General features: G+C 32.8%; 1 protein-coding gene across 1 annotated transcript; it reads right to left on the reverse strand.

Moving 5' to 3' along the window:
• Window positions 1–6,841: 6,841 nt before the first annotated feature.
• LOC105168637 (uncharacterized) lies at window positions 6,842–9,063 on the reverse strand. Its single transcript, XM_088884102.1, has 3 exons — window positions 8,765–9,063; window positions 8,459–8,680; window positions 6,842–8,227 (listed from the first exon to the last, which is right to left on the reverse strand). Exons 1-3 carry the CDS (start codon window positions 9,023–9,025, stop codon window positions 7,244–7,246), a joined length of 1,467 nt encoding a protein of 488 aa, XP_088740228.1. The 5' UTR covers window positions 9,026–9,063; the 3' UTR covers window positions 6,842–7,243.
• Window positions 9,064–14,155: the final 5,092 nt, after the last annotated feature.

Genomic DNA, 14,155 nt, shown 5'->3' on the forward strand with positions numbered 1-14,155 from the left:
CCTTAAGGAATGCACTCATCCTCACTGTTCAAGTCACTAAACCATCCATCCCCCTCCACATTATTTTCTTATGCCAGCCTTTTGTTTTTTCTCAGCAACCTTCTTCCTTTTTTTTTTATCTTTCAAAAAAGCCTTAAGTGTTTTGTACAACTTTCTAGCATGATCAAGAGGCCTATTAGCAAAAATGTCATCATCTTATGGAATCTCTAGGTCCTCAAGCATCCAAGATGGACATTCAGATGCAGACGATGAACTAGAACTAGATTCAGGCTCTAATTCATCATCTTGTTACTCAAATGTAGGACCATATTCATCATTGGGATGAGCATGAGGATGCTGCTCACGCCCCCCCCCCCCCCTGATTAGCATCCATGTTTTGTTCTTCATTTTCATCATTCAAATTCACATGCTCCTCTGTTTCTGTAATATTTTCATTTTGGACATCTTCATGATTTTTATTTTGAAATTCGTAATTATTTTCCCTCTCTTCCATACCAGAAACAAGCTCATTAAAAGGGATTGAGGGCACTTTTTCTTGAGTTGTTATAACAGGGTATCAAGTGTCAACAAGGGACCTTCCTTATCTTATATGTATATTGGAATAATAGGAAGATTTTTATAAACCCTACTTAACTCAACTATACCTTTGTGCCCATGATCTAAAGACATCCCAAGTAAACCCCAATAGACAAGAACATATACCAAATTTTTGTCCCCCGTTTACAAAACACTGATTGAAAATCAAAGAAGTGGGTGTTTACAGATTTACAGGATTCACTTCTTGTTGTTGGTACCCTATCTTATATCTATATGTCATAAACAAAAGATTATACTTCCAAGAGCTTTTGAAACACATATAATTGTTGTAGCCTTTTTATATCTTTGTAAACACATAACTGTTGCATCTATTTTAGTTAGTCATCACCAAGTGAAAATGATTACAAATGTTCAAATAACCCAAACATAATTAAAAGACCCTAAAATCAAATTTTTGTCCTCCATTCACAAAAAAACTAATTAAACAAGTGGGGGACCAATTTCATTGCAAAATCTGCCAAAACCCTCATTTTTCCAACCGTTCAAAAAATCCCAGGTTTCATACAAATGGGGGACTAGATTTCTGATCAATTCTTCATTCCAAACACTACAATACAAAATAATAAGCAAAAAACTTGCTTTTTTTGTGCCTCTTTTTAGATTCAAAATTTTCAATTTGCTCTATCCTTTGTCACAAATTCCTTAAAAATATACCGTGCCTTTACCCACAATGATGTAAACCAACTCTATTTATGTAGTGAAAATCACAAGCTTCCTCCCAAGAATTTGCCCTAAATCAAACCTAAGAACCCTAGAAACTTTTTCCCCATTTTCTCTCTATTTCCTCTTTCTCTCTATCTGAATTATTTTCTGTGAAAGGAGTTATGTGCCAACCTCTCAATTTTACTGAAGGGCATAACGGAAAGTTCACTCTTTTTTCTAGAACAATTACTCATCAAAGTTAAAAGGGGAGAGTGTGCTGAGTTGTATAAAACATAAGGTACCATTTTACCTATTTACATATCATGGGGGGAGGGGGGTTTAGCATTTTCGGCGAAAACACAGAGGTTGTTTGCATTTTATCTCAAAAAAATAGGACAAATTGCATAACATCCGCACTGTATTTTGGTGAATAGTGTAAAATCCCCCTCTATTAATTTTATAGGGGAAAAACTCCATGTATTAGATATAGCAAAAAAGCCCCTTTTCCATTATAAACTAACAAAGAGTGATTGACGCTCACCTATATAGTAAGTGGGCTTCGCTTTTTACCCTTTTTAGGGTTACTCTATGTATGCAAATGTCCATTTTACCCCCTGTTTTTATATGTAAAAATATTTCACCGCTTCCTCGTCGTCTCCCCCTTGCTGCCGCCGCCTATTGACCTAAATCTGGGCGCCGGCGATGCCGTGGCAGTCGCCCCCTTCTAAGGGGCGACATTTGTTGCTCATCATCGCCTAGATTAGCACGACGCCGTCGCAGAGGCTTCAGACCCCGCGCCGCTGTATCTGTACATATATACATAATTATATATATTACTTATATAATTATATATAAATAAAAAATATATTTTTAAGTTATTTTAGATATGGACCATTAATTTATTAACTATTGAAGATCAAGGACTACTATAATAAGAGTATAACGGACAATTCAGCAAAAAGTTTAACACCGTTAAACCTAACTTACGGAAAGGAAGAGTGTGCATAATTTTCAAAACATAGGAATTTTTTCGCCTATTGTCTTAACAAATGGGAATTTTCAACCAAATTTTTAAAACACAGGAATGTTTTTCGCAATTTATCCAAAAATATATATCACATCAACTAAAATAATTATATTTTATTCGTACGTACATAGTATTTTTTACAAATCAAATTAATTATTATTATTATACTTTTATTCTCCAGCAATCACAAAATTCTAATAGAATTTACGTCTCAATCAAATTCAATGAATATCGAGAATTCTCGTTTAAACCAAACTCAATTGATATCATTATTCTTACTGAGATGAGATAAAAACACCAAAAGTTATAAAAGTTGTGCAAATTCAATCTTGAATTATCATATTTTTTATTTTTTAATATAGTTACCTAATAATTATGCTGTATTTAGTAAAATTCACTAATTTAAGTAATTGTAGATTGTGAAAACTTCAGTTAGTGTAGCACCCTCTTCGCTACAAGGGTTATATCTACCATAAACGTCATACTTATAGTAATCCTTATGTTTACAAATATAAATGCACAAAATAATTTAATCCATATGTATATATAACCCCAACGTCATAACAAGCGTAATCAACCTACAATATTATATATGCACATCAAACACCACAAGTAGTCCATCATAAGTAATCTCTACGCTTACATTCTCTCTATACAACAAAATGTGATTTGTACTTTAACTGACAAAGAGGAGAAAACAGCATACTGGCCTGACCTGTCGGAGTATAGCGCGTAGACCTATTCTTCAACAGTCAGACACCTCAAAGTCTACTCCTGAAAGAAAATATCAGCAGATGGATGAGCATGTCACTCAGTAAGTAAATAACCAGCCCTATCCATATATACATATCAAACACAACCCAAACAAGATAAACAGGCAACACGCATGGGATACAATCAATTTAATTCCAACATAATCAGCTTTATTACACCACATGACTATCTCATAATAAGACAATCAACCAAACTCCATTTTTTTCCTAGTTTGCTTACCAGAAGGTGATATTGTGTTTTTTCCATCAACTCAATCTCACTGTTATATAAATTCAAGTGAATCCCCTTGACAGTCAGCTCATCAATCTCATTTCGCATCATAGCTATTTCAATTCGCATCATAGCTCTTTTATATCGCAGCATCGTTCTTTTCATATCGTATCAAAGCTCTTTTCATATTATAGGCTTTTCAACACATCAAGGGATATTCACACCACAATTATATTCAATTTCCACCACTCCCTCATTTCCACATATCACAATTCTTGTAAGCAACTAGTAACGTAAAACAATATATTAACATATTTTCATTCCAGACATCCACAATACATCAAACAACAAACATAATATTTCAACGCATTTCCTCATTCTACGTACACAATATCGTTTATCAAATCAAATCATCCATCACTTATATACTTCAGATATTTCAATGTTAGCATGAATCACAAATTCATATAACAGTAAAACCACAAATAAAGGAGACATATATAGATAATACCAATTATTTACTTACCTCTCCTTACAACGCTTTTATCTATCCAATAGGTAGTGGTTCGGTCTTTTTACGCTACCCCGATCCTATAATGAGTTATACCACATACAGTTAATATATCGAGAATATCGTAATTTCTTTAAAGTATAATATTGAATATCATTTGTACAATTTCTAATAATTCTTTAATATTCATTTCTATCGAAATACAAATCTTCGTTTTTCCTCTTTATTAACATACCATTTATTAAATATAATTTTCGAAATATTTCTATAAATTTTCTATCAATTTCTCGCTATTATACTCTTTAATCGAACAATAATACGTATAATTGAATATTTAGTTAATAATTCCGATGAAATTGTATAAATTAGCTATAGTTATATTCAAATCTAATGAATTTAATAATCTAATTAACCAACGATATCATTTTTATATCCGATTTGATATTTAATCCGACACTATTTTAAATAGTCAAACTCGTAAAATATTCCGACTAAATAGTACATCGTTTAATATAAACAATATTTAATAAAAGAACTAATTAAATTATATAATTATATAAATTAATAGAAAATAAAATGACAATTTTCGTACCTCTGTTATTTTTCGTTTTCGGCCGATAATTGAAATTCTCACAATTTGCATTTGTGTGTATGTTATGTGTGTATACAAAACAATAACAAGAAAAAGAAAGAGGGGAGTGAGGTGGTGGGAGGTGGGGCCCTCAATTCTCTCTCTTTCTTTCTTCACATGTATATATATATATATATATATATAACTTACTAATATATATATATATATATATATATATTATTTACATATATATAATATTATTATTATTTTGTTTAATTAATTAGACTTTTCTCAAAATACCATTACGTCCCTCCTGAATTTCCTTAATTAATATAAGTTGCTCCCAAATTTTATAACGAACTCCAATTTAATTCGTTCAAATTTTATTATATTCCAATTATGACCCATAATTTATTTACTAATCACTAAGTTTCATAAAAATTTACCAATTAATCCCCCAATTATACATTATAATCTTTGGGGCGTGACAGTTAGTTTCTTGTTTGATAGAGCAAAGGTATTATCAATTGTAGTTTGTGAGTGAAAATCGTTTTTCCATTTTTATTTTGTAAACGTATAATATTTGAAATTAAAGTATATATATATATATTTCATATGGGTGCTTTTATTTCTAAAATAAAAAATTTGATGACTGCATTGCAATTAGAGTTGAACCACAATCACGTTGACGATGTTTTTATTTTTATTTTTATTTTTTATTAATAAAATCCATATTAATAATTAATGTTTCATTTGAATTTGTGGATTCTTTATTTATTGTGGAGTCTTAAAACTTGCAACCTACTTCAAACTCTCATTTATGTTAAGAATTTTTTTTGTTGAGGAATTTTTTTTTTTACATTTTAAATAATAATTATAAATTTAATGCATGATTAAATACATTGTAGTATTGTCTCCAAAATGATTTTGTTAGACTTTATCTTTGGAATGAAAAAACATAATATATAAAATTTAAATAAAAATTTTAGAATTAAGTATGTATTATTGGTATATTGTCCTCAATTTTCAAATTTCTCATGAAATAGGAAAAAATTTGAGTACAAAAGATTTAAATAGTCTAAGTTGAAAAAAATTGCAATTAAGAGTTAAATGCATATACTAACATGTTGAAAATACATTCATTAGACTTTTATATTCGAACTGATAAATTTTAATAGATAATTGAAGTAATAAAAAATACGAATTAATTATATAGTATTAATATATTGCCCTCAATATACCAAACTGTTACAGTATTTTCGTTAAGTAGAAAAGTTTCAAATATTTTTACTATGTAGCGTTAATAGTAAATATCTTTAATATCAATGGTTTCATAAGTTAAAAATTATTTTTTAGTAGTAATTATTGATTAGATTTGACATATATTATATATTAAATAATATATAACATATACTATAAATAATTTTTTTTTTTAAAAAAAAGAGAGAGGAAAGAAGAAAAAGAAGAAAAAAGAGAAGAAGAAAGAGAACAAAAGAAGAAAAATACTTAAAAAAAAAAAAAAAGCTGCTGCAAAATATTTTGCTTGGCTCAAAACGAAGCAAAATACATATACACCTAGTCAAGGTGTAGAAAATACTAAACCAAACATGGATTTGGTTTTGGTCATCTCAGAGATGGGCCTAAAAGATGCACTAAAACACAAATCCAAACATAGGGATAGTCATCTCGGATAAACATTCTAACATACAAAAACTCCAAAACAAAGCAATTCTTCATCTGAATTTCCATTTTGATTCAACATTTGTTTACTATAATTTGAAGATGCATGAAATACTTCTTCAACTGCTGTAGTTCTGAAGGCCAATTCATGCAAATGGATGAAACTTAAAAGACCTCAACTTCAACTCAAATGCATGATTTTGGATTACAATCTGGCCTTCAGGAAGCCACACCATTGCAAGTTCAAGATGTGTCAGCTACAGGCAAAGCCTCTATAAGGAATTTACAACATGACTTCACCTTGGATTAATCCTATGCAGCTTGGTGGCGCCCCAGGTGCCCGAGATCTGGTGGTGACCAGAATCTCTTTCTCTTGGACTTTGCCGCCCCTGCAGCGTCCGAGAACAGCTACTTCAAGAACTGGTTCCGCTTCAAGGGCCTCTTGAATTCTTACAAAATTCTGGTGATCAAGAATCAAGTATCACTGCAGCTAGTGAAGAACTATGCTGCAAACGACAACCTTTTCTTTGAGCAATTCGCAAAGTCCATTGGTTGAGATGGAAACATTTCTCCATTGACAGGTTCAAGGCGAGAACTGCAGGACAACTAATACATAGGATGCACACAAACAATACTAAGGTTGTCCCAGTATCTGTGTTGTATTCGGTTATTTTTCTTAACCTTCTCTGCTTCAGAAGAATGTGAATGTTACTACATTAGAAGCATTTATGCTAATGAGACCCCCTCATCAGTCATTAGAGAAAACTTAATTTAGCAGTAGTTGAAATTATTTAAAGAGAAATAAAGGATTAATTTAGCTGGGCAGTAGTTGAAATCATTTAAAGAGAAATTAAAGATCACCAAAGAAGTACAAGAAAGGAAGTTCCGGTTAGTATACGGACATCCAATACCTTTTCTAAGGTACAGCATTTCTAACTTAGTTTTACGTGGATCCGTGTCTAGTTTCTGATATATGGCCAAACAGAAATAATGCAACCAAAGCTGTTCAGATTCTCCATGTTTATACTTCATCTAGTTCCATGGACTGTAGCATACATCTTCCTGTTGTTGTTGGTCTTCACGTCACTCTGGGTTGCAGCATCCAACAAGATGATCATCCGATGTTCCTGGAGAAACAATGTAGTATATTCAAACTAGTGGGGCAGATTGTTATTTTGATATTTTTTCTGAGATACACATGTGTTGGCAATAGATGGTATCGGGCAGCAGACTAGAGCAGGCCGTGCACCAAAGTTTGCTTCCAGAGAGTGTTTACTCTAGCCTTGACATCAGAAGCCACTTTTCTGGTCTGATCAGCCTTGGCCCTTTTTGCTACCAAATCCTCTTCTGCTGCAGAGATCTTCTGTTCCACCAAAGAAATCTTCTGCTGCAGATCAGAAAGTTCTCTCTGATAAACAACCAACTCCTTCTCCAGGCTCCCAATGGATGCATCATGTTTTGCCTCGTCTTCCTTAAACCTCAAGTATTCTTGGAAACCGATCTTGGTTTGAGAAATATATTCTAGCTTCTCACGAAGCCACCCAACATTCAGTTTCTCACGCTCAAAAAGACGAACTTGGTCAAGCATGTCATTGAGCTCTATATTTGTGATATCTAAGAATGAAGTCTGCTCTAGTCTTCTATAAATAGCACATAGACGTTCAAGGAAGAATGCAAGAATGGTGTCAGATCCAACATCACTTTCACTAGTAATATCACCATATTTTTCGAAGATAACTCTAAGCAATGGAGCAATCTCTATCTTTACCCTGTGCCCGTATATGCAGTCAAAGGCAGGATCAATAGCAGACTCAACTTCCTCAGGATCATCATCTAAGTCCTCTTGGAGCCTTCTTGCAAACTCAGTGAGGTTAATGCTATGAGAAGCTCTGGCTTTTTCTAGGAACATAGTCAGTGGTGCTCTTTCTGGTCTTTCCTCACCATGGGGCACTCTGCAACTTTCGCTTACAGGCCGATGCACGTCAAGAACGTCTTGAGGTCCTTGACATTGTGAAATCAAATTGGTATTGAGATTATCAAGGTACAGCCAATGCTTACTAACAGGAGCAGACTGATCAGTAGATCCAGGTGAAACAAACTTGTCAACATTCGGTGCAGCATTATCCTTGCTTATCAACTTCAAATCGCCAATCTCATACCGATACCGCAACGTGCCTTCATCTGGACTTGAAATGACAGCTGAATCAGAGACGACCTGCATGTACTGAAACTGAGACAATGTTGCCTAGCATCATATGAATTTTGCACGATTGACATCAAGAGAGAGCATTTTGTCGCCATGGCAAGTCAACTATTGCATCATTATCAGAGCTAGACAAGACAGAATCCAAACCTTGGGAGGGAAGCACAGATCAAACAAGAACAACATAGAGATGCACAAATCAAAATAAATATATCATAAGCCAGTGCATTAGGTTTCACATACTGAATGTCGAGGAGGCTGTTGTGAAGTAATTGAATCAACTCCATCGCTTGTGCCATCATTTGTTTCATTCAGAATTCTTGTTGCCTGGGTCACGCTATGAGACTGACTGCTCGGAATATAGACACTTCGAACAGGATGCCTCAGAGTAGCACATTCAGCAAGAAATGCTCTGGAGCGTCTCGTTGGGTATCTGGGAGATGCTGGAGAAGCTGCTACAAATTCCTATTCAAATAGTGAAAAAAATTGGAAATTCAGACATTCACAGCATGTTTTTGCTGTAGCAAGGATTGTTGCTATTTTTCTTACCTGATGATCATGGGAAGTTTTTGGGTTGGTGGAGCTATGAGAGAGACGGCAAGAATCTTGATGAGTTTCTTCAGCAGCAGCTGCTTCTACTCCTCCTCCTCTCTTTCTTCTTCCCCTTCTCCCTGGCGCCATTGCTATGGATATTTTCTTGAAACTTTCAAACAGGCTAAGACATTCCTTCTTCTTCAAACCCTCTCTCTCTCGGTTGCTAAAACTGAGAGAGATACGGACATTGATACGCGTGTTGCTGTGTGATTGCATGCATTTGAAATGCAAAAGGGAAGGAATGGCTACTGCAGTCTCAGTCTGTACTGAAAGGTTTCTCTGACACAATACTTTCCAAGGGCCTGATTGCAAGGGGTTATTTTTAACCCTGTATCAGTTTTTCTTGAAAATAAATCAAAATTAGTATTTTTGTTTTACAGTTTCAATTTATAAATAATATTTTAACCTAGTGATTGAGTTATTCCCATGAAAATATTTGAGATCATGAGTTCGATTCCTACCAAAAGTGTCAGTATTTATCTCATTTTATATGAGTGTTTGTCCCATTTTATATAAGTAATTATAATTTATTTACAATCATATTAATATAATAGTTGAATCGATAGTTATTATAATTTGTTGGGCAAAATCTCACACCTGATCCCATAAGATATGATGATTTTAAAAATATCCCACACTCTATGAAATTTTAAAAATAGTCCCACGTTCGATTAAATTTTGCAAAATGAGGACAATTTGATTGCATATTTGTCCCGCTCAATTAAGACAATTTCTCCTTGGCTATGGAAAAAAGAAGTTTGTTATTCACGTACTTGTTCTTTATTCCCTAAAGTCCTCATTTCTTTCTTATTTCTTCTCCATATTTACTTGATCAATTAATATATATTAAGAGAAATTATCACTTTTTAACATATTGAGATTGAGATTAAGACAGTGACAAAATATAATGATAGCAATTAAATATATGGTCATCAATTGTTTGGCCTAGTCACAATGACAAAAAACCTGTATATGCTAAGATACTGTTTCTGCCTGCAATCCATTGTTTATGTATATGCAAGCCTACACTCAACAATTTAACCAAAAAAATTCAAAAAAACAGGTAAAAAGTAATAGTAACTTGGAGAAATAATTTGATGACTGCAATCTTCAAATTCAAAGTCTTTTAAGGATTCAAGGTTGCTTCTTCTTCTCCCTCTGAATCATGGTTTTTGTTACGGCTTGCTCCAACAACAGCAACTGCAGCACTTAAGCTGGACATAGTGACAAATTTCCTGCCACCCTTCTGTTGGAAACCCATAGATTGTACAGCAGTTTAGAATCCATTTTCTTTCAACTCTCTTCAGTTTTCATTTGCAATTTGAATGTGAATGTAACAGCAATTTTCTTTTGCAATGCTGATTCAATTTTTGATCGGTTTCTTGTGGGGGGATTAATTGCAAGTATATTCTCTTAATTCTATCTTTTATGGCTGCATTTTGGCATGCCTTTATATTTCTCACTTGAAGCACACAACAACTAACATCAAACTCTCATTTGAGATTTCTTTCCTTTTCTCTATCGGCTTCTATAATCTCTCTTTTAAGATGTGAGCTATAAAATTTTGATTACGAGCTTCTGAATGTTTAATCAAGGTGTTTTTCGGTGTAGTGCTAAAACTGAAAAAACTGTAACCGTCTTATCCTGGGAGAAATTACGTTGAACCCGATGCACTACTGATACGAGACGTGTATTTTCTTCAAAGCAAGTAGTAATTTTACGATTCGGTTAAATTAGCGACTTCAATTGGACTGATAATTATTACGATAATTCTCGTTGTAAGTTTTTGAATTTAATTTTCTTGTCGTAAATAGCGTTTGTAATTGTTTAATATTATTTGCTCCAACATGGCTTTAATTGCTTTTGATTTCTAGATTTAATTATAATATTTCAAAACATTGTTTCAATTACTTGAAGCTGAAATTTTTCAACAATCTTGAAGAAAATATACAGGTTTTGAAAAATCGGATTTTGTTGTTGGAACTGTTTTGAAAAATGCTATTTTCAAACTCGTTATTTGAAACGCTGCTTTTAGTTTCCTAAAATACTAAAGATGGCCGAACCAATTTCTGTGGCAATTCCGATCACACCCAAGGTCGACTTGACTGGTTTACCGAACAAGTTTTCGGGCCAGTTTTTCTTTAAACGCGGGCAACAACGAATGAAAATTTGGTTCATGATGAAAGGACTCTTGTCAGTTATTCAGGTGATCAAACCTGAACCTACAGATACCGATCCCAGAACTGTTGAGATAGCGCAGTGAACAGAAAAGGATCAAATAGGCATAGGAGCGATTTTGTCAGCCTTGTCAAATACGCTCTTCGATGTTTATTGTTCCGATTCTTACACTGCTAAATCTCTATGGGATGAGTTGGACCGAAAATATAATACTGAAGAGCAAAGTCTCAAAGAGTATTCTATTTTTCAAGTTCATGCGGTAACAAATGGTTGAGGACCTGGTCTATAGCTGAACAGACTCATGTGATTATCAATCTTGAGCGTGCTCTGGCTGATGCTGAGATGAAGCTTCTCAAGAAGTTTCTGGTCATATCCATAGGGGACAAATTTCCCAAATCTTGGGAAAGTTTTGGCTTGACACTCAAGTATCAGAAAAGGAGATTGTCTCTTAATGATCTTATGATTGCTACCAGCATTGAGGAACAACATAGAAATCAAACCCACAAGATGCCTGTTGAACATCAACCTAGAGCCAATCTTATAGTGGGGAAATAGAAAGTGAATAAGATTAACTCGAACTCAAAAGTCATCAATAAAGGCAAAGCCTCCAAATATAAGAAACCAAAATCAAACAAATCATGCTGGAACTGTGGGCAGATTGGACACTGGGCCAAGCTTTGTCATAATAAAAAGGCCAAGACTTGGCATGCAGCTGTCAACATGGTTGTGGGAGGTTTTAGCGGTGCTAACACCTTAGGAGCAACTGGCGGGTATGTATCTGTACAACCTAAACTCCTCACTATTTACGAACTATATGATTGGTTGATTAACACTAGAGCGAATGTGTATGTTTGTGCTGACAAATCTCTCTTTGTGTCTTATAAGGCCATCAGTGGAAGAACAGTAAGCATGGGGAACTCTAGTACAACTGAAGTACCTGGGATAAGAAGCGTGAACTTGAAGTTTCCTTCAGGGCGCGTTCTGTCATTAAAAAGAGTTCATCATATACTCATTGTTAGAAGAAATATCATTAGTGGTTCTGTAATAGTTAAGAAGGGATATGAATTAGTCTTTAAATTTAATAAAGTTGTAATTCAACAATTTGGTATTTTTGTTGGTAAAGGTTATTTAGACGACGGCTTGTCCAAAGTTCGAGTTGAAAATAATAAAATTGATGTTTCTAATTCTATTATATTGAATGTGGAATCTTCTACTTTGTGGCATAGTAGATTAGTCCATTTAAATCTCAATTCAATCAAACAAATCATAAATTTGAACTTAATTCCTAGTCAAAATATTGAACGAAATCACAAATGCTAAATTTGTGTAGAAGCTAAACAAGTTAGGAAACCCTATCAGTCAATTGAAAGGGATTCAAAAATACTTGATTTAGTTCACACAGATATTTGTGAGTTTAATGGAGTTTTGACCAGGGACCACAAACGATATTTTATCACCTTTATAGATGATTGTAGTAGATACTATTATGTTTTTCTCATGAAAAATATTGATGCAGCCTTAGATAAATTTATTTTATTTAAAATAAAGTAGAAACCCAAACTGGTAAGAAAATTAAAAGACTAAGGTCTGATAGAGGAAGAGAGTGTGAGTCGAGTAAGTTCAACGACTATTGTCAAACTTTCGACATTGTTCATGAAGAGACTCCTCCGTTTTTTACATTCGTTTAATAGAATGGCTGAACGAAAGAATAGAACATTCAAAGATATGATTAACAGTCTCATACTAACCTCCAAGTTACCAAAGTGTTTGTGAGGAGAGATTTTGAATACGGCTTGCCATATTTTGAATAGAATCCATCTGAAACACAATATAAGTACTCCTTTTGAATTGTGGAAAGTAGGAAACCAAGCCTCAAATACTTTCAACTGTGGGGGTGCCTAGCAAAAGTGCTAGTCTCATAACACAAACGAAAGAAATTGGGTCCTAAAATTGTCGATGTTATGTTCTTGGGCTATGTGGAGACAAGTTATGTCTTAAGATTTCTGGTTATTAAATAAAAAATTCCAGGTATTGAGATCAACACAATAGTCGACTTTTGTGATACTGTATTTCTAGAATATGTATTTTCTTTAAAAAACAGGAATACGTTCAAATGTTTCGCTTGATGATTCACTTACCTCCATTTTTGGATTGATCAAATTTCGGGCTATATTTGAATTGATCAAATTTTATATTTTGGATAAAGAATTTGAAAAATAACTTTCGAATGACTCCATATAAAAAAAAAAAAAATCAATCAATATTCAACAAAACATAATTCAAATTTAAAGTTGAATAATTTGAGTTTGAATTTAGAGTTATTCAAATAATTTGTTCTCAAGATTTGAAATTCGTGATTATATTCATCAATTCAAATATAACCTACATATAACATTCATTTGAATTTTTTTTCTAAATTATTCCCACAAATTCAAATCATTCTCTCCAAATACAATTTTGTATTAAAAAAAAAGTCTAAAATAGAAAACCTAATCCAATTAATAAATTGGGGAAAAGAAAAAAAAAAAAAAGTGTGGACTACACAAAGCATGGATTACGTGGATGGATAAGTCTTAGCCTACACTTGATGTTTGCTTGTGCTACTTTTGTAGTAAGAAAGGTTTATGTATTAATATTTTACTTTTGACTTTCCCTTTTTTTTTTTTCCTAAATCAGCTTAAATCCAACCAAATTAGGTCAGATAGAATCAAATTAATTATATATACATCCATTATATGATTGATTATTTTTAAATAATATTAATTATTTTTAATAATATATTAATTATATAATAAATTTATTGTAACTTATTATATAATCAATTCAAACTTAACTAAATTCAATTAGAATTAAAATTTCTCGTTCATATACTATGACCCAATTTAGCTACAAACCAAACAACTTCGGTCATTGTTGGAAGCATAACCCCCCAAATCCATTATTATAAAATTAATATTTCATCTCATATTATTTCCAATAAATAAATAAATATATATATATATATGATCGCATATTAAAATTTATATTATTTTTATATCTATAAAGCGTATATCTTATATACATGACGTGTTTATATAAGAATACAAAATAAAAATGGATTAAAAAGTATTATTGCACATAATTTTTAATAAAAAGAATTTTTTATCTCGTTTATTTTGGGTTTTTAAT

This window comes from Sesamum indicum, linkage group LG8 (assembly GCF_026168435.1).
Source record: "Sesamum indicum cultivar Baizhima isolate 11 linkage group LG8, ASM2616843v1, whole genome shotgun sequence".
NCBI lineage: Eukaryota > Viridiplantae > Streptophyta > Magnoliopsida > Lamiales > Pedaliaceae > Sesamum > Sesamum indicum.